Here is a 20587-nt window from a genome sequence, read left to right as displayed (position 1 = left end):
TACCATGCAGGCAGAATTCTATTCCCACTTAGTCGTGATCTTCTTCCGTGACACCAGGACATCCCTCCAATTCATCGTCCGGATACGTGTACTTGCACCAAAAACAGTACCGATGCTCCCTCCTCAGATACTCCACCAGGCGCCGCAGCTTCTCGGCGTCTTCCAGCCCGTTGAACTCGTCAAGCTCGGGATCCTCCTCGTCCAGGTCCTCCGCGGTGACGTAGACAACCTGCTTCTTGCCCAGCGCCGTGCGGTCGTCGGCGTCCTCATCGTCGTCCTCGTACGTCGGCAGCCGCGACAGGCTCTGCTCCAGATCATACCTCATCCTGCGGTCCCGCTCCTTTTCCTCGCGGTGGCGGGCGAGACCCCTCCAGAGGACGTTGATCGACTTGAGCGGTCTCGACGTCGCGCCAGACGCTCGTTTCTTCTTCGTGTTCTCCTTCTTGTCGTCATCGTCGCCAGTGCCCGCGTCGTCTGCTTTCCCGTCGACGCCCAGTACCTCAGCCTCCTCGCTCTCCTTCTCTTCCGCCATCCTCTCCGAAACCCGCTGCGCCGCAAACACCTGCGCCTGCACCCTCGCCGCCTCCCTCTCCATCCTCACCCGGTCCCGATACTCCAACGGATCGACCCTTACCCTCTTCCCCTCCCTCACCTCCTCCTCGATCCTCTCCGCCGCCTCCCTCAACTTGCGCTTCCTCTCGCTCTCCATCCCGATACCGCCCCGGTCCGCCTTAACCTCGACGGCAATCGGCTCCGTCCTGGCATCGTTGCCGGCACCAGAGCCGCCTGTCGCCCCGGCACCTGCACCCAGCGCGCTGCCCGCCTTGAAGCCCATCTTGGCCATCATCGCGAACCCCTTGCTCTTCTTGGCGGCCGCCGTCTCGAGGAGGGACCGCGAGAGCGCCTTTTCGCGCGCCGCTTCCTCCTCGGCCGCGAGCTCCTCTTTGGACTTGGGCCGGCCGCGGATCTCGCCTTCGCGTTTGAGGCGCTGACGGCGCTGCAATGAGGTTTCTGGTTGAGATTTTGCTTTGGCAGATGCGGCTGGTTCGTCAAAGGTCATGTTCATGTAGTCGTCTTCATCGTCGGAGGCTGCCATGGCTTGCTGGATGGTGGCGGATCTGCCCTGAGGTCCGTCCACCTAAAAGTTTTGTATAGGTGTGGGATTGATTCTTGCACGCAAGGCTTTCGCGTTCTTGGGTATTGGGTTTGTTTAACAGTGTGAGTGAGGCCGTGTAAGCGTGGACTGGGTAGGTGGTTCTTCAGTGTTATGAGGCGCAGTGTTGGTATGTTGAATCCAGATCTTATGAGCTGGGGAATTCACGGCTGACGAAAAGCTGGAGAAATCTTGAGTCGTTATAATGGGGCGGCCTCTTAGACGAACGTCTGTGATAATGGTGGTAGTTCGCCTTCGTCGCAATGTTAAAGCTGAGGGATGTCGAAAGAGCTTGTTGATACACGTTCTGGGGTACTTTGGAGTGGGACCGACGTCAGCTGGCAGGCCAGGCAGTCAAAGGATGGTGGGAATATAGCTAGTTACACTGTACAAATGCACTCCATATGGACGACTTCGAATCACCTCACACATCCGTCCAACAGAACCATGAACGCTGGTGTTTCCGGGCTTTATAATGGCACTCCGTCTTCGGATTGGTTCGTTTGGGTATGGGATTTTGATTGATGGCCCTTTGCCTAATCATGTATATGAAGCCATGACTGAGCTCTCCACCCCTCTACGGAGTACCTCTACTGGTATTGAATACAAAAAAAAGGGAATAAACTATGCCGAAAAGCACCCAGTAACTTTTTCATACCGTAACACAAAAGACTGAAGCGCAAGCCGTCTACCGGTTCCTGGCCCTCTTTCTGCCGTCCTTCTCCCTCTCGTACGCATTTGCCTCCCTGCCCTCCTCGTTCTGGATCTCCGCCACGAGCCTCTTGTACTTCTTCTCGTACGCCTCGTCCTTGGCCTTCTTCGCACGCAGGTTCTCGCGGGCCATGAACTGGGCATCCTTCCTCAGTTCTCTCATGGCACCCTTGCGTTCCTTCTTGTGCTCCTTCTTCAACTTGGCCATCTCCGCACGCTCGCGATCCGGGTCGTAGTGCTTGTTCGGGTCGTACGAGTCCTCGAACTTGGGGATGAACGTCTTGATGGCAAGCGGGCGGTGGTGGTGCAGCTCAAGTGGCCGTTTTGAGAGCTGGGCAATCTTGAGCATGCGCTCCATCTTGAGCTGGGACTTGGCAAGGTGTCCACCAAAGACCTCAGGGAACTTCGAGCGGCTTGACTTGGTGCTCAGGTGAGCCACAATGTCAAGTGCTGGCTGGAAAGTCTCATTGAAAGCAGGCTTTCCAGTCCAGGTGTCTGCAGCAGCACCCAAAAGCTGAAGTGTTGTGAACAACAGGGCAATCTTCTTGGACTCAGCTTCCGCACCGTTCACCTCTGACTTGGCACAGTCAGCCGGCGAGAGCTGTCGGACCTCCGTCTTCCGGGCGTTTGCGACGCGAATACCCGCTGCAGGCTCATGAAGAGGGAAGTTGCCCGAAACCTTCGAGACTGCTGAGGGAGCCAAAGCACACAGGGTGTTGAGAGAGAAACTCATAACCTCTGGAACGTAGCGCTTCGAGAACTGCTGATACTGGACTGCCAGGGTCGAAAGGTAAATACCAGTGGCATAGTCGCTCAGTGTTTGAGGTATCTTACCACCAAGGTAGCGCCCGATGGTAAGCATAGCAGGAGTTGCGACCTGGTGGAAGTGATCTGATGTAGGAAATGTCGATCCGATGGCAGTCAGCAGTGTCAGGTCACCAACATGCACTGCGAGAGGGCGTTGTTGGCTGATCTCCTCAAGATGGGAACGATACTGGTTGGCAATGTCGACGGGGAACATCTTGGCGAGGGAGTGGATGTGTCGTACCAAACTCTCCAGCACTTGGAACGATGGGCTGCTGTCGGTCCGTGGGCCGTGACCAATCATGTCCACAAGCGCCTGAGCAAACTTGCCGAGCTTCTCCTTGTTCGTGCTGTTCAGCTTCGGATGGTACAAAGCTCGGATACGCTGCACGATGGTAGGCAGCTTATCGCTAGGGTACTTCTGTGCCAGCGCCGAGAGTTCATCGTAGCTCTGCGGACATGGGAAAGTGTAAGGCAGCTCAGAGCTGTCGAGTCCCGCGCCTCCTTGTCCACCAGCGTTCGCAAACACAGAACTCTTCGCTTCCTCCTCGTTGAGCAGACCTTTGGTGAATTCTTCGTCTTCGGAATCGTCGCCTTGATATTCCTCCTCTTCCTCCGATTCTTCCTCTTCGCTCTCGATGGGCTCCAGGTCCGAACCGCTGGCAATCAGATCGTCCTCAATGAGGAAGTCGTCTTCATCGTCAAAACCGAGCTCTGTCGCCGTCGGGCGGGTCTTGGCCTTGATGCCCTTTCCAAGACCGAAATCCTCTTCCTCCTCCTCAGGAAGCCACTGGAAAGCAGGATCTTCGGCAGGTTGATCCTCCATCTCTTCATCCTCCTCGCTTTCTTCGTCGGAAGAGACGGCTTCGCCGTTCATTCTCTTCAAGCGCTTCTCTTCGAGCTCCTTCAGCCTCTTGGATTCCTCCTCCACCAATTCCTCGTCGGTCTTTGTGCGCTCTGTGGGGGCTGCACGGCGGTCCTGAACGAGCTTCTTCAGGCGCAAATCGAATTCCTTATCGAAAGTTGCCTTGTCAACTCCAGCAATCAACTTACCACCCTCGTCCTTCTTCTGCGCATCCGATTTTCCATGGGCCATGAGGAGAGCGTGGAGGTTTGGCAGCTCCTTGTCCAACTGCATCCGCAGGTCCTCATCCTCGTCCTTGGCAATCTGTCGCTCGTACTTATGCATCTTCGATTTCGCAATGACTTCTTCCATAACCTCCTTCTTGGACTTTTTCCTGTCCGGTTCGTCGTCCGCTCCCTCCTCGTCTTCACCAAAACCAGCTTCGCGCAGCCGCTTGAGCTTTTTCTTCGCGGAAAGGGAGGAGTCGCTATCGTCATCTGAGCCAAGGTCGTCCTCATCGAAATCGTCGGCCATATCCGGATGGTGCTCAAAGTTGAGAGCCTGACCCATGTGTGTCAATTCGCCCAGTGGTTCGGCTTCCTCGAGATCGAATAGCGATGTCTTCTTGTGTGACCTCTGCTTTTCGCGGGCGAAACGTTCGAGCATTTTGTCTTCCTCAGCTAAGGAGGGGTCGTTTTCACCGAATCGACGATCAAGAATACCGCCAACTTTGTTGCGCTTCTGCATCTCGACGAGAAGTGTCTCTCGGCGCTATCATATGAATTAGCATCGCATAGTGCTGCGTAGGAGCGGCAGTGTAGTCTTACCCTCTGCTCGCCCAGAGACTTGGCCTCAGTAGGACGGCCATTGACTCCTCTCGCTGCGGCTCCAGTCTGAGGCCTGTTGGTTGTAACGTCGAATTTGGGTCCTCGTGGGTTGTGCTTCAGGTCAAAGGGGTTGAATTGTTCTCTGATTTGTCCCAGAGCAGCACCTCTTTGCAGACGCTTGTCAGTCTTGGCCTTTTCGTCCTGCGCGAATTGGCGTTTCTGCTTCTTAGACTTTTGAGGGCCAGTGATTCCCTGCTCCCTCAGTGAGGCTTTCAGCCGCTTGAGTTGCGAGCCGGCCATTTTGTCGGGCGTAGATGATACTCGGCGTTGTTGTCGCTGAGGTACGAGCAAACTCCATCAAAAAGCAAATCGGTCCTCGCACTTGCCTAAATTTTTTGAGCGGGACGGTTGGCTTATCTTATCGGGATGGTGGGGATTGACTAGGCGGTGGCGCAAGGCAGAACTCATGCATGGATGCTTTGGCTTGAGCTCCGAGCATCCATCGTTCCAAGCTACATACTTCGTACAGCTGTGTGCCTTGAATTTCCCACATGCGAAAGCTCAATGCTTATGAGTTGATCGGCGACCATGCTCCATAGGGTTGTTCTTCAGTATCAAAAAACATGACTTTCATGTCATTTATCCGCGATGAGCGCATCATCCTTGTTGGCATTGGCGCCGCTACGTTTGGCCTGGTCACTATGATGACCCAGATGCTGACGTACATTCGCGACGACAACGAAGTAAAAGTCACTCCGCCAAAGACGCAGTACATCACTCAAGAAACCGAAGACGCGCTTGGCCTTGATACTCTCGACAAGCTGCTATGCCACCCCAACTTCTCCATTCGAGATGTTGCCATCAAAATACTTTGCGATCGTGCTGTAAATGACAGCGGTACGGTGCGACAGCTCCTCTACGGCATTACGCGACCGGATTACGATACTCGTATGAAGAACCTTCGTGCCCTGGCAACGCTTACTGGGCAGACTAATGGTAGGCAAGGGAACGTTTCTTACAAGACGGACGAGCTGACTGACTTTTAGACTTCGCAGAGGGCCTGTCGAAGTTGCACACATGGAGAGCGTACTCTGCCCTTGTCAGATCCCTTGAACTGAGTCTCGACGATACGGAGCAAACAAAACTCGACGACAAATACTGGGACGAATACTACCTTCGCGATATGGCTGAGAGGTTCTGCCTCATGTTCGTACTCGAGCTCATCACCAAGTACGGTGCCGACATGTTGGTCAAGGCCAAATTCGTGGAAAAGTGGTTGGCCAAACAGCATTGGGGAGACACCGAAGCCGAAAGGCAAGAAAACTTCATTTACTACATGGAGCACAAGAATAACCGCATCGTCGACATTGTCACGAGGATCGCACACACTACCCAAGGCGCAAAGGCGATCCTCGCCTGCAACCTCGCCGCCAAGACGAGTTTCGACCTCAACCCGGACACCAACTTGGCCGGATTCACCATTGCCTTGCAGTCCACATTGTGCAATGCAGACGTTGATGACGACGCGGAAGCGCTGCAAGCAGTCGAGCAAGTCCCTCGAACACGAGAGCACTCGGCCGAAGAACAGCGTCTTAGGCGGCAGCACCGGGAGGCAATGGTGTTCAACGACGGTACCAGACCGATAGGAAGGGAGGACATAATCGAGAGAAGCCACGATTCGCCAAGCTAAACACCAAGCATGGTTCCAGCAGAAAAGAAAAGAAAAGAAAACTCCCAGCAGTACGGGCAGGATCGCGAAAGTGGCCGACAGGGATACACAATGTACGCTCAAGTATAGATTCGGAGACAGCATCAACATCGCAACGAGTGACAGGCGACGTGCCTCCAGGTTTCCTTTGGAGGAACTCCGACTCAGCACAGACCAGCGAGAGGATGGATAGCCAGGGACACTCTTAAGCCATCGATATTGTGTAGGGGTAGGGTAGCCTCATATCGTATAACATGAGTTGGACTAAAGGCACGCGTCAAGACGCGGCATTTGTGCGGAGCCGGGAGTACAGCATTCGCGTCTAATTGACACGGGAGATGGGAGACTCGACCAGAGAATTAAAGGGGGCGGGCTTCTTCCGCGAGCAACAAGCCTGCATGGGTGCAGCAAGCTTAGCAGCAGAACACCAGCGATAGATAGAGTTATGACGAGACACGAAGAAGAGGATCGAATTGCTTCTCAGGTTAGTACATGGACTGCCGTTTTTACCCCGCCGTCTGTCGTGCACGATGTCCCGGGGGTTCAAGGTGATAGATTCGCGAACCCAGGTATTTTTCATCCGATGATGGATGCCCTTGGGCCCTGAGGAACTGCCAGGCTCCGGCGTCGAGCTTTAAGAGATTACCGCGTAAACGCACTGAACCGGTGGCACCCTGTGACACTGGTCAAGCCCAGCTATCCGCACCCGATTCGGAGGCTTGCTCCCAGAAGCTTTGACACTAGACCCCGGGACCCGTCTTTCATCTTTGGCTTGTATTGTAAGTTGTCGGGTACCCATTTCTCGACCGACCAGGCGGTCCCAGCACGGCTCATCCGGTTCATCGGGTCTTGAAAGCATGTGGAGTGATTGTCCGTAGAGTGCTCTCCGTGGAATTATATCGAATAGGAATATGCATTGGGTTACGGACAAGCTGAACATGACTTGCGCCGTTCTGACTCGGATCAGTATTGTTTACTTGAGCTTGATGCAGGGGTTTGATACGAGCAGCACGGCGACGAGCCGGAATGCGGGCTCTCTCAACTTCTTGTGCTCCGTACTCTGTACCTATTCCGTACCTAGTCAGCAGCGCCGTTTGGCGGATCTGATGCGACGCTGTCCTTTCCTAACTGGTGCTGATTCGCATCATGCAGCCGCGTGACGGGCTGCAGGGGGGATCCATCCTCTTTTCAACGGATAATCTGGAGCGTCTTTCTCTTTTGAGAGGCGAGGACAGTAGCAATGCCGCAATGCTCGGTACCACGACAGTAACGACACGACTCATTCCCTGGCTTTCTTGGAGTCGGTTCGATCGTTGAGGATGAATTGGCCTTCATGGGCGGACTACCGGGATGAGGGGATCTGATGAGGTAACATTTGTTGTGGTATGTGACCCTCCAAATCCATCAGAATTCGACCGGTGTCTGTCTAAATTTGGGAGGCGCAGACGGAACGAACTGGTGCATCGAGCCAAAGTTAAGATTGCCCGGCGATATTGGACTGTGAGTGGTTGCTCGCAATAATTACTGTGATGCTACGCCAGTCACAGTGTAAGTTGCATTGATACATTGGATAGTAATTGCTTTCCAAAGATGATAGGGCCCATGTGTGACTGCAAAATTTTTGATGAAGCACACCATCAAGATGAGAGGAGGCAGATTTTCCCACCCATAGTGTGAGTAGCTTTGCTGGTGAACCACCCGCTGCATGGCAACGAGCAACGGCGGCGTGAGGGAGAGACAGGTTCTGTACTCCTCAGAGGCTCAGACGACGAACACGTTGAGGTGCATGTAGGCGGTCAAACTGCCCCTGCCGGGCTGGGCTGGGCGTCTACTTGTACATACATACACCTCCGCTGTCTGCATGCAGCGTTAAGCAGCCACCGGTCCAGACGATGCAAAGCTACGACAGCGTCATGGCAACCGCGAGGGGAATGGGGAGCAGCCGGGGCCACTGACGAGCCTCCTTCTGTGCCTTCTCGACGTTCCAGGGTCTTTTTTTGTGAGATCTGCGGCCGCGCTACGATGTGTGATGGGGAAGATGAAGGAGCGACGCAGGCTGACGGCCCAATTGCAGACGAGCATCTCCTCAACCCCCTACCTACCTTTAGGTACCTCGTCACCTCATGAAGCTTCAAGACCTGGTAGAGGTATCCGTGGACGAAGCTGCCTGTCCAGTCCAGTGAAGGACTGAATCGGGATCCACGTAAACAAGTAGCTGAGCTGTTGCTCCGCGATACAAAGAGACAGTTGTGGAATGTGCCTGACCTGACGAGACCAAAACCAACAAGACCAACGCAGACGCAGACGCAGACGCAGACGCAGACGCAGACGCAGACGCAGACGCACTTGAGTCTTGCTCGTTTTGTCTCGTCCCAACTCAGATATAGCTCTCTCCTTCCCAATCATTCATCTTCCAGTCTTCCGTCTGTCTCGCCTTTTTCTTCTCAGCCCGTGTGCCACGGCGTATGTGTCTTGCTCTTGTCATTCTTTGCATCCCACCATCCCACCATCCCGCCATCCCACCTCATTCGCGAATTTGCGGCTCCTACCTCTCTTCAGTCCTCATCTCAATTACAGAGTATTATTGAGTATTCGCCCAAAGAATACCACCTTCCAACGACCACACACACCTCCGTCACGGTACCTGATCCCACCGCAAGGGTAACGCTACTCCAACTGACGGATCACCAACCCATTTCCCGCTCCCCTTGACATCCATCACCCCTGCATCGCGTTGGTCTACGGATCCTTACCCAAAGAGCTGAACCAAAAAGTGGTCAACGTCTGAGACCCCATTCAAAGGAGTCAGGACGACCGTGCTCTTTCACAAGGGCTCACAAGGGGAAAGGAGGCTCAGAGCGTCACAAAAAGCCCCTCGTCTGGCGACCACTTTTACTCTTTTGCTTGCGTCGGGCTTCTTTTGTCCTTCATCTTCTCATCGTCGCCGTCGTTGCCGACTGCCCTGGTATCTTTGCCCGGGCCTCTCTCTCTCTCTCTTTCGCTCTCCCTGCGACTCATACGTAACCCTCGGTATCAGTCGGCGCTGGTCAAGTTGTTCGGAGCTGCCAGATGATCTGTCAGGCTCATTGAAAGACGAACTCGCAACGACTATTAGAGACAAATCATTCTCCACGTCAAAGACACGCCCAAGGCCCCGAGACGATCACACCTCACGGTTCTTTAGCTCTTAGCGCTCTTTCGGTATAGCGTCCGCCTGTCTATCTGTCAGTTTCCCGCCTACCGCCCAATCGACCGAAATTTGTCCTGTCCGCCACGTCTTTGCGCTTGCTTTTCCCACCCAAGGCTGTAAGATATTTACGAATCAACCCTCCCGTTCTGTTGCCCAACACGGTCTGCTTCGCGCCTCTCATTCGCTGCTCGGCTGCAATTGCGACTAAGGCAAGCAACCTTAGTTGACCTTGGCCCTAAGATACCTTACCTTGCGGGCGACGAGTGGGGCGTTCGGGAATCAACACCACCACAACCTGGAACCTGGTCTTACCTGCGCCGCCTAATAGTGAGCCAAGGCCAGTAAAGCTGCCATCCGGCGCGCAATCTAGCGGTCGCATTACTGGCCGGCACCCTGTACGCGAGCACCCGCGCCCAATAATTTTCTGGATCTGTCTGGCCTTAAACACCCAAATCGACCCAACCTGACTGTCCATCATGTCGGTCGCCACAACAACAGCGACCGCCGCATACGCGCCGACCCATAGAAGTCTTGCCCACCCGCCGCGAACTCTTCGCAAAGCTACCAGCTTCACTAGCAACTTCGCCTCCTCCACAACCGCTTCCTCTCCCAGTCTTAATTCCCTCTACAACACACATTCGCGACTTACGCCCTCGCATCAATCGCTTCCGCGCAAATCCTCCTTGGCTGCTCTTACTCCCAAGTCTCTCGCCTCAATCCCCGATGTAAGCGAGTCCTATGCCTACAACAGCGTGCTAGCCGAGTCGCCCGATCGCAAAATGCCACCCGCCACGCCCGGTAGGGCCGGAACCGACTTCGTTCTCGGCGATGTCGTTGAAGTCCCGGGCAACATGTTGGGCACCGTCCGTTTTATTGGTTCGGTGGATGGGAAGAAGGGCACTTTTGCTGGTGTCGAGCTACATCCCGAGTTCTCTCAGCGGGGCAAGAACTCGGGCGAAGTGGAAGGGTAAGTTTGCGCCCAACCATTCTGTCAATGACATTCCCACCTGACTGCATCTAGTGTTTCCTACTTTACTACGACTCTTCCTGGCGCAGGCATCTTTCTCCCTCTCAACAAAGCCGTGAGACGAGACTCTCCTCCTGGCTCGTCTTCCAGCTCGTTTCCTCACACTCCCACTGCCAGCACCATGGGCGGTCTCAAGGTCGGCACGCAGAACTCCACGAACACACCTCCGACGCCGTCGGTGCCGCTATTCAGCAAATCTGTTGGCCCTGGCATTGCCCCCGGCCGATCAGTCAGTCCTCAGCTGAAGAAGTCGATGAGCAGGCCCTCTGTACGCCCAGAGTCACCTGTACGAAAATTACAGATGACCCCAGGACCAAGACCATCACTGGCGACGCCCGGAAAGGTGCCTTCCAAATACAGTTCTCCTGCCCCGAATCGCTTCGCGCAGAGCGTTCGCGGAACGGCTGGAGACCCGAGCAAAGGTTCACGATTGGATAGGAAGCCAAGTGTTGGTCCGCGCAGTGCCTCTGCCCTTGGCCAAACGTCAATGTTTGACGAGGAGCCGATGCCCCAGCCACCAGCCACTCTGCAGCGAACACAGACCAATGGAAGCACCAATTCGGTATCTTCCTACAGCTCCAAGTTCAGAGTACCGTCGCGGGCTGGGGCCGGCTCAAGGGCCGCGTCACGAGCTCAGAACGACGACGAGGTCGACCGACTCAGGGCACAACTGGACGACCGTGAAAGGCAGTTGAGGGATCAAGCATCTACATTGGCGGAGATGGAGAGCAGTTTGACCGAGCTTCAGACTCTTATGGAGAGTTCGGATCTGTCAGCACCCAAGCGCAACAGTCTCGACGATAAGGACTCGATGCAACTTCGCGCACTGGTCAGAGAAAAGAATGAGAAGATTGCGATGCTCACTGCCGAGTTCGACGCACACCGAGCCGACTTCCGAAGCACCATCGACACCCTCGAAATGGCTAGTTCCGAAACCGAACGAGTGTACGAAAAGCGCATCGATGAGTTGATGATGGAAATGCGTGAGCTCGAATCGCGGACGGATGACGTAGATTCGGTTGCTCGTCAGTTGAAGCAGCTCGAGGAGTTGGTTCAAGAGCTCGAAGAGGGTCTCGAGGATGCACGACGCGGTGAAGCGGAAGCAAGAGGGGAGGTCGAATTCCTCCGCGGTGAAGTCGAGCGCACACGAACCGAGCTGCGCAGGGAGCGCGAAAAGGCGTCAGCCGGAATGAACGGCACCACAGGTTCAAGCAACGGAGATCGTGGCTCCGTTTCCAAGGAATTGGAGCAGAAGGAAGATGAGATTCGGGGTCTTAAGGCGATTATCCACTCTCTCAGTCGCGATTCTGTTCCTGGGGCCGACAAAGCTGAAGACCCCTCCGTACGCGAGAACGCAATGGCTCGTGAAAGGTTGGAGCTCGAGTTGGCAGAGCTCAATGATGTCGTGAAAGACAAGAGCCGTCGTGAGGAGGAGCTTGAGCGGGAAGTGGAGAGACTTCGTAGGGGAAGCGTCACGACTCAGCTCACCGGACCTCTGGCCAACGGCGGTGCGCAGCGTTCTTCATTGCGCGATTCCCGAGATACCGTTATCTTGATGCGCAACAGCGAGCCCCAGTCTCCCACGACGACGCACAAGCGTGTTCGTACACTGGACACGATGCCCGAAAGTGACGCCTACTCGTCAGTCACGGACAATAGTACTCTCTGGTGCGAAATTTGCGAGACTGGCGGACACGACATCCTTACTTGCACCAACATGTTTGGCAACGAGGGTGGCAAGACCAACGGCGATGCTGGCAAAGCCATTAAGGAGGACCTGAAGCCCATCCCCGCCGAAGACAAGCCGGCTCCTTTATCGCCAATAAAGTCCAAGCCGCTTGCTCCTCCGCCGACCGTCAAGATCTTCCCAAACCCGATGGATTCCGGCCCTGTGGCTGGAAAGGAGAGCGGAATTGTCGACGTCTCCAAGTGGTGTGCCCTGTGTGAGAGAGATGGACACGAAAGCGTCGATTGTCCATTCGAAGATGCATTCTAGGCGGATGGACTTTGAATCTCGACAGCAAGCGTTGTTTTTGGTTGAGAAGAAGGGCCCGGCCACTCTGGTGTGCCTGTCTTGGCCAGTCTTTCAATGTCAGAGTGCGGCATATCCCATTTTGTGTAGGATTCAAGGGCGGCTAGAGCGATGGAAGTTTTTTCGTTCGTGATAGCATTTGTAGCGATGATACCACAGCTCGATGAGAATTGTGTTTCGCGGAGTTGGATTCGCATGTTGAAGTCAACCGACAGCAGGGGATGGTGGCATGAGGTCATTGGCTTGTTTTGTTGACATTCAGTTCACCCCGAGAGGTTTCTATAATACTAATAGTAGTAGACCTTCAAACATGAATAATGAATCCATTGCAGACACCCCTGAATCGGCGGGAGATTTCCATGGGCTGTGAAGCTCTTCGGTCAAGAAGTCAACATCATCAAGTGTTCCCAGAGGACGCGCTTCATTCAGACGACAAGGGTCTTCCCGTCGCTGCCGGCCGGGAGCCTCTAGTGTTCAATGCCGCTCTCCAGTGTGTGCCCGTCCTCGTTTCTCCACCTCAGAGGGTCCCTGGTGGCGTTTCACAGCCTTTGCGCACGACGAGGATTCGTACCTCAAATCCTCAGCAGGGCGCAGCCCAGAGCTGGGGATTGGGTGACAGGCACGTTTGGTGAAGTACATACTCCGTTGTTGATTTGATGTTTCTATCTCCTTGAGGAAGTCGCCTCAGATCGTGTCAAAGTTTTCGTAGTATTTTTTTTTTCCTCCTTTGATTTCACGTTGAAAATAGTGATCGCGTCTTTGACAATTGCTTGCGACATGCATAGAATAGTCGCATTCTTCCCCGGCGACTTTACACTAGAATATCTAAATACTTGATTGCAGACTCTACAACGGCCCTCCCCGAGTGCCGCGTTCCCCGAAAGCGGATCCTAGGAAGCGCACTACTGGGACGTGGACCGTACCGCAGCACTACGGACCTGCGTCAGCGTCCCCGTCAACCCGTCAGCTTCCTGCCCACTTTGGTTACCGGGGGGAAAGCAAGCAAGCAGCAGCGGCAGCAGCACAGTACCTAGCAAGTAAGCGGGCAAGCTATTAGCTGTCCTGATTCTTGTTTCTTCAATCGCGCGCCAACGCAGAATCCCACGATCTTACAGCATTCGAACCCGTCGGGCCTATTTTTGTCATTTCGATTGTTTATCCGCGTAGTTCCAATCGCGGGACTTGCTTAACGACACTTTTCTCCCGACCTCATTCCTCACGGACTTCCAATTCCGGGTAGAGGATACGCTCTCTCTTCTCAAAGTGTCCGATCACCAATACGCCGACCAAGAACGGACGACTACGGAATCTCTTCGGTCTGCAACACCAACGCTTCAACGTCTACCATACGCGAACTCGACGACAATCCCCTAGAATTAACGTATCGTACCGGGTTGAAACCCCCAGTCGTCTTTACGCAATCAGTACACAACCGCCCTTCAAGATGGCGCAAATATTCCTCGACGTCCTCTATTCCTTCGGCAACTGCCTCAACTGCTTCCCCGGCTCGCCGACACTCAAGATCAACAGTCGGAGCTTCAAGATCCTCCGCCTGCTGGGCGAGGTAAGCTTATTCGCGCTCTCCTCTTTTCCACAACTTGACGAATTGGAACATGTACTAATCATTGCGAAAACACACAGGGTGGCTTCTCCTACGTCTACCTCGTCCAAGACACCCAAACCGCCGAAGAATTCGCCCTCAAAAAGATCCGATGCCCCTTTGGCGCAGAGTCGGTCGCCCAGGCCATGAAAGAGGTCGACGCCTACCGCCTCTTCGCCCGCAGCCCGGGCATCATCCACGGCGTCGACCACGCCATCGCCACCGAGCGCGGCGGCGAGCCCGGATCAAAGACGGTCTACGTCCTCCTCCCCTACTACCGCCGCGGCAACCTCCAGGACCTCATCAACGCCAACCTCGTAAATCACACCGCCTTCCCCGAGCGCAGGCTCATGCTCCTGTTTCTCGGGGTGTGCAAGGCGCTTAGGGAGATGCATCACTACACCGGCGGCGGCGGGCAATCCTCGTCACAGCCCGCCGCAATGGAGAGGATGGAGATGGGCAACGGCGACGAAGACGACCAGGGCGCCGGGCCGAAGCGCAAGAAGAGCGGAAAGAAGAACAAGGGCGGGAAGCGCGTCTCCAGCATGGCCGCCGCCGCGGGCGCAGACGAGGAGGACGAGAACGAGCAGCAGAGGCCGCTGATGGAGGGCGAGACGCCTGGGTCCGGGGACGTAAAGTCGTACGCGCATCGGGATATCAAGCCAGGTTCGTTGCCCCCTGATCCCTAATCACCCCCGTTTACTCTTCAGAAAGACATGCGCCCAAGACTAACAGTACGACCTGAACAGGCAACATCATGATTGACGACTCGGGCTCAAACCCAATCCTAATGGACCTGGGCTCCATCGCCCCCTCCCCAATCCCGATAACGTCCCACTCCCTTGCCATCGCGGTCCAGGACACGGCCGCCGAGCACAGCACGATGCCCTACCGCGCCCCCGAACTCTTCGACGTCCGCACGGGAACCGTCATCGACACAAAAGTCGACATCTGGTCCATGGGCTGCACCCTCTACGCCTGCCTCGTCGGCAAGTCCCCCTTTGAGGCCCGCTCCGATGAGACGGGCGGCTCCCTCAGCATGTGCGTCCTCGGCGGCGACTGGCGCTTCCCCGACGAGGGCATCAAGCGCACGGGAACCAGCGGCGGCATGAAGGGCAAAGCGGCCGCCACGGCGGACGCTGGTGCGGGAGCCGGAGAAGTCAAGATTAGCGAGCCCATTCGCGATGTCGTGAGGAAATGTCTCAATGTCGAGCCTACTGAGAGGCCAGACATTGACGAGCTCATTGACCTGGTGGAGAGCGTCATCGAAGACCTGCCTCAAGAGGGATCATTGTGAACGAGGTAGACGGACCCAGAGGACGAATGAAACCAAGAGGTTTGCGCAAAGAGTGATGTATTGTATAACGATGTTTCATCTTTCTACTATTCCCAGGGAAGATTCCATAGGCTTCATGTCACCACGGCGTTCTAGGGAGGGCGTATGTAGGCAAAGGAGCTAGAGAGATATTCTGGGTTCTTCTTTTGGTTTTTTCAAGAGTTTTTTGAAGTACAGGTATTCACGTCCCAGGCGCCTACTAAAAGCCTTCATTATCCATCGCAGCGCCTCCTAGCCCAAGTGTACATACTCATGGTCCAAGATCTCGCTCAAGGTGGAGGCGAGCTGTTCGTTCACCTCGTCATACTCATCCTCATCCGAAGGACACTCGTGATCGAGACCGCAGTCGCTCAAGTCTTCATCCTACAACTCGAGGCGGTATGTTGCGATCTCGAAGGGTCGCAGAGTAATCGAGAACTTTCCATCGTCGATCTTGATTTCCTCAATGTCGTCCTCCAAAAGGTTGCACTTGAAAACGCGCTTGACGTCCCAAGTCGTCTCAATAACACCCTTGCTCTGGCCGCCGAGACTGTCGTAAACGCGAAGAATGACATTGCGGCCCTTGCGCTTGGGGAGCTCGCCACGCGTTACATCCTCGTCGTCCTCGCCACGCTTGACGGTATCGAGGATCAAAGAGCCATCCCCAGTGAGCTTCACGGGGCTCTTGTTGAGGGATGCCTGCACGGCGCTGGGCGCAGAGAGTAGCTTCAGAGGGCTGTTAAAGGCATAGGCTGCCCGCACAGTGGAGGAGCTCAGCGTTCCTTCGTGAGGGAAGATTGCCCAGCGAATTTGGTGGGTTCCCATGTCAGCGTGAGCATCAGGAGCCTTGGGAGACCGAAGAAGAGAGAGGCGCTGCAGGTTGCCGACAGTGGCGAAACCATACTTGCTGTCGTTGAGGATAGAAACTCCGTAGTTGTGCTCAGAGAGATCAGCGAAACGGTGGCAGCAGACCTCGAACTTGGCCATGTCCCAGCTATACAATTCATTAGCAGTAGCTCTATCATGACATATCGGGAAAAGCATACCTGGTGTTGTAGTGAGTAGGTCGCTTCACAAGACCATACGCTGTTTCGTAAGAGGCCTCGGTATTTCTGACATCCACAGGGAATTCGACCTTGAGGAACTTCATAGTCTCGTGCCAGTCAACTTCAGCACTGCACTCAACCCATGACTGTTGTCCCTTGAGGGCGGCGGAGAGAGAAATAGTGGACTTGATCGAACTCTCTGCGCTGATCTTGATCTGAGTAGTCAAGCTGACGCGATGGGCCTTTTGCTCAGTAATTGAGGTTGTGCCACTCGGCAGCTCCTTTCGAGTATCGAGGTGGTACACCTCGACATCCCAGGCTTGCCAGTAGAGAGGCTTGTCATCAAAGATGACATACTGATTGGCCTTGCCTCCCTTTGCGATCACCTCGCGATCGGCATTGCGGTCGTAGAGGGATGTAATGGTGCCATTCTCGACCTTGACCTTGAGCTGGTCGTTTTGTAAGACAAAGACGCCGCTGCTGACTTCTTCAATCGTAACAGCTGGTTCTTCTTCAGAAATCTTGAAGGGGCGAATGGTCAACAACTGGCCCTCGCCACAGGCAACACCCGCTTCGGTCTCGGATATTTCGACGACCTCCTTGCGGTGCCAAGGGAGAGTGTTCAGGGCGACCGTCTCACTAAGACGGCCGGTGGTGGCGGCGGACGCTCCAAAGACACTGTGGATATCCTCAAGAATTTTCTTGCCCGTCTTGAAGACCATGTCATAGAGCTAGCCAATCTAGTTAGCAATAGTTCAGGTGAAATCCGCTGCGTCGAGACTTACCTCGTCTGAATCATCGTAACACATCTCGATGGAGCTACCCGGAAGACAATCGTGGAATTGGCAGAGCAGAACAGCCTCCCACATATCGTCGATTTCCTTCTTGGGATACTTGTAGCTCTTGCTGGTATCACTAAGCGTCGCAATGGTGGCAAGCAGTTCAACTTCCCTGAGCAGGACCTCCGACTTGCGGTTGTTGAGCTTATTGTTCGCCTGCGTGGTGTATGTACCGCGATGAAGCTCGAAATAGAGCTCGCCGTACCAGGTGACAAACTCTGTGGCTTTCGGCTGTAGCTTGTCAAAGAAGTCATCGACGCTGTTGCCCATCTGCACTCTAGGCAACATGCCAATCTGATCGGAGATACCGCGACACCTGCGGAGCTTTTCGAGGTGCTGCCAAGTAGGGCCGCCGCCACCATCGCCCTTTCCGAATACAAGCAAGGAGGTGTGGTCCTGGTCCATCGACTTGTGCTGGCTGACACTGCGCTTCACGTCGCCAAAGTGTGCTTCGGCAGTGTAGGTCTCTGATGGCGGCATGTGGCAAATTACTTGACTACCATCAAGAGCAACCCAGTTGAAGGTGGTGTGTGGGAAGTTGTTGATGTTGTTCCAGCTGAGCTTCTGGGTGAGGAAGCGATTCATGCCAGCAAGTCGGCATAGCTGTGGAAGCTGAGCAGCGTATCCAAAGGTGTCGGGAAGCCAGAAGGTCTGGCAACGCTCGCCAAAGTTGCTCTCAAAGAATCTCTGTCCGTACAGGAATTGTCGCACAAGAGACTCTCCACTGGGCATGTTGGTGTCGTGCTCGACCCAGCTGCCTCCGATAGGATGGAATCGGCCCTCCTTGACCTTCGTCTTGACACGATCAAAGGCGTATGGGTACAACTCCTTCAACCATTTGTACTGCTGGGCTTGCGAACAAGCAAAGTTCAGCTCCGGGTATCGATCCATCAAATCGCACTGGTTAGACCAAGACCTGACGACTTTGCGCTTGGTCTCAGCCCAAGGCCAGAGCCAACAACTATCGATATGACAATGGCCAATGCCGTAGACTTGAGGCTCTTTGTCATCGCTGTAGACCTTGTGCGAGTCGACATTCGAGCCAAGGTACTCCTGGGCAATCTTTCGACACTTTACGATCGATTCCTTGTTGCCGAGCTCAAAGGCGTCAATGACATCGGTGGCAACCTTGAGAGCTCTGTGCTGCTCCCACGATTCCTGAGGAAACTCCCGTGCAGCATCGCCAATGATCCAGATATCGAAGTAAAGTGCTCGTGCTTCGGGGTTGACAGCAACTATGTCAGCCCGTCCCAGTTGGAAGTACTTGTTTGGGTCTGGAGGCTGGATCGAGTCTCCACCGGGAGCGTTTCCGAACATGCCATTGCAGGCCATCTCGATGTAGATGGTGTGCTCCTTGCCGTCCCTGAACTCCTTGGGCAGGATCCATTCTACCCGCTCGCCACCCCCAGTAAGACCCTGCAGCGGCTTGCCATCCTCGGTCCAGATGAGGCCTTCATTATTGGCATCCCAGTGAAGTTCAAGCAGGTCCTTGTCACGAAGTTCTTTCGGAACGGTCAAGACAACCTTGAACCAATGTGTCGACCATGATGGGCCAAACCAGGCGCCTACCTCGGTCTTTTTGAATTCGTGCGAAACAGCGTCCTTGAACGTCGGTCGAGTGGTTTCGGGAGCGTCCCAGACGGACAGTTTAACATGAGGCTCGCCCGATGCAGTGCCCTCCGTCATCATGCTATAGCGCAGTTAGCGGGACGTTCCCCAGCTTTACTACGGGGCATTGTGGGGGGTTACGCACGCCAGGAGATTGTGCTTCTCCCATTGCCCGGTAGAGTAGAATTGGTTAATTCTATCCTTGTAGAGCTTTGAGATCCATTGTCCGACAGGTCGAGAGGCGAGAGCTGGGTAAGAGCTCTTGCTCTTGAGTTCTTTTCCGCCGCCCATGGTGGTCTGTCCAGCGAAGCTGTCGAGTAGCCTGTCTTCGGACCGCTTCAATTGCTCGACGGTACCAGGTGGAGCTGATCGATTGTTCAATCGGCGAACACGATGGGGTACCAATAAGTGGTGATGATCGGGTCGCGAAGCAGCTAGAGGTGGACCGGCGCCTTGTTCTTCTGAAGACTGGGAAGCTCGAAAGGCGTCGTTGAGGTGTTGATTAAGGGTTTTGGACTTGTTATGGCTACGAAAGGAGGGTGTTCTTGTTAGCTTTGACCTCGGGATTGTCTGAAAGCAGAGACGGACTCGAAGCTCTTGAGGGGGGAGCTAAGGTAGAGCACGGGAGTACCCCTGCAGTACAGATAGACAGACGCTGAAACACAGCCAGTAGGAGCGTGCGGGGACAGCTCGGTGCAGCGACAAGTGCGGGGAGGTTGGGCAAAGGATGGGCGTGTGATAGAGGTGACGCAGCCATCATGCGATCCCCCTTGGAGAAGCTAAGTAGCTCGGAACACCGGGCGGAATATGCTCGGTGGATCGTCCACCATTGAGAGCACCTCACATACCTCATCTTGTCGATGTGGTGATACGAATACAGCGCCCAGCGGCTGAGAGGGGAAGGTGACGGTATAAAGGATTGTCGACAAGACCGGTGTTAGGATTGTGATTCGATACCCGCCCGGGCTGAGATAGCCGGTGCAAGAAGCGCCACAGATGGAGATGAGGTAGACGAGTACAATGAGGATATGCGAATGGCCACCAAAAAGGAATAAGTGCCCTCGAAGAAAGAAACAAGAAACAATGCAGAGCACAGCTTGTTATTGTGAGGTGTCGAATGCCACCTTGCAGTAAGTGTGATGTTGACGATAGAATTTGGAGACAACCAGAATGTACCTTCGTCGGTGTAAGTCATATTTTCATTGCTTTCGAGCGAGTGCACTTACCCCCAGCCGGTATGCACAAAACACGCAAGTACGGTTGCTTTCGACTGGCGCACTTGCAACTTACCTTTGGTTCATCCATGGTCATACAGGTATCGCGGTCCAAAATGCTCCTGCTGCGCCTGAAGTGGGCGAGTACGCAGTGCTTCTTAGAAACCTAAGTTACGACTACCTATGAAGCGGGCTCCGCAACGAACTACGCTGTGGCTGAATATTTTGGTCACCTCCCTACCCGGACTACTCGTTCACTATCTCGACCACATTGCATTGTTTCCCATACTCGCTTTCGAATTCAATGTCCATACAACAGGTCAGGTTGATAGCAATGGTGGGAGAGGGAAAGACATGTTATATAGTCAGGATAATTAGTCATAAATATTCACAACTCCGAGTTGGATCTCGTGAACAGTTGCCCAGCCATCAAACGCAACATCATGCACCACGATTTGACAAAAAGTGGTCTTGTGAGCTCGAGACGCAACTACAGTTACACCAATACAACGACAAAAAGAGGTCACATCATTGGGGGACATCGGGCAGAGCAGGTGTCAGTTCTGTACGCCTTCGCTTGCATATAAGGGTAGAACGAGGTGGATATCCGGGGCAACCTGTAGGGAATGGGAGACATGCAGATGAGTGCGCATATCGCTTGTCAGTCAA

The 20587-nt window shown here is 54.5% G+C and overlaps 6 protein-coding genes across 6 annotated transcripts; 3 read left to right on the top strand and 3 right to left on the bottom strand.

Moving 5' to 3' along the window:
• Positions 1 to 28: 28 nt before the first annotated feature.
• On the bottom strand, positions 29 to 1407 carry HER10_EVM0009844 (G-patch domain-containing protein; the record flags this gene model as incomplete). Its single annotated transcript, XM_035479317.1, has 1 exon — positions 29 to 1407. Exon 1 carries the CDS (start codon positions 1094 to 1096, stop codon positions 29 to 31), a length of 1068 nt encoding a protein of 355 aa, XP_035335263.1. The 5' UTR covers positions 1097 to 1407.
• A 430-nt stretch (positions 1408 to 1837) lies between these two features.
• On the bottom strand, positions 1838 to 4639 carry HER10_EVM0007539 (Nop14-like family protein; the record flags this gene model as incomplete). Its single annotated transcript, XM_035477092.1, has 2 exons — positions 1838 to 4283; positions 4340 to 4639. 2 exons carry the CDS (start codon positions 4637 to 4639, stop codon positions 1842 to 1844), a joined length of 2742 nt encoding a protein of 913 aa, XP_035335095.1. The 3' UTR covers positions 1838 to 1841.
• A 226-nt stretch (positions 4640 to 4865) lies between these two features.
• On the top strand, positions 4866 to 6502 carry HER10_EVM0006549 (uncharacterized protein). Its single transcript, XM_035476132.1, has 2 exons — positions 4866 to 5335; positions 5386 to 6502. Exons 1-2 carry the CDS (start codon positions 4963 to 4965, stop codon positions 6027 to 6029), a joined length of 1017 nt encoding a protein of 338 aa, XP_035335021.1. The 5' UTR covers positions 4866 to 4962; the 3' UTR covers positions 6030 to 6502.
• A 2390-nt stretch (positions 6503 to 8892) lies between these two features.
• HER10_EVM0008299 (CAP-Gly domain-containing protein) lies at positions 8893 to 12635 on the top strand. The gene is made up of 2 exons (XM_035477826.1): positions 8893 to 10204; positions 10259 to 12635. Exons 1-2 carry the CDS (start codon positions 9714 to 9716, stop codon positions 12258 to 12260), a joined length of 2493 nt encoding a protein of 830 aa, XP_035335151.1. The 5' UTR covers positions 8893 to 9713; the 3' UTR covers positions 12261 to 12635.
• A 1105-nt stretch (positions 12636 to 13740) lies between these two features.
• On the top strand, positions 13741 to 15193 carry HER10_EVM0010590 (uncharacterized protein; the record flags this gene model as incomplete). Its single annotated transcript, XM_035480045.1, has 3 exons — positions 13741 to 13860; positions 13938 to 14562; positions 14646 to 15193. The coding sequence occupies 3 exons, from the start codon at positions 13741 to 13743 to the stop codon at positions 15191 to 15193; spliced, it is 1293 nt and encodes a 430-aa protein (XP_035335310.1).
• Positions 15194 to 15595: 402 nt separating this feature from the next.
• HER10_EVM0000066 (glycosyl hydrolase family 38) lies at positions 15596 to 18995 on the bottom strand (the record flags this gene model as incomplete). The annotated part of the gene is made up of 4 exons (XM_035469861.1): positions 15596 to 16205; positions 16258 to 16988; positions 17043 to 18786; positions 18850 to 18995. 4 exons carry the CDS (start codon positions 18993 to 18995, stop codon positions 15596 to 15598), a joined length of 3231 nt encoding a protein of 1076 aa, XP_035334545.1.
• Positions 18996 to 20587: the final 1592 nt, after the last annotated feature.

The sequence above is a fragment of the Colletotrichum scovillei genome, assembly GCF_011075155.1.
Source record: "Colletotrichum scovillei strain TJNH1 chromosome Unknown Contig00004, whole genome shotgun sequence".
NCBI lineage: Eukaryota > Fungi > Ascomycota > Sordariomycetes > Glomerellales > Glomerellaceae > Colletotrichum > Colletotrichum scovillei.
The sequence above is the reverse complement of the archived record's forward strand: the minus strand, read 5'-3'. Positions and strand labels throughout refer to the sequence as shown.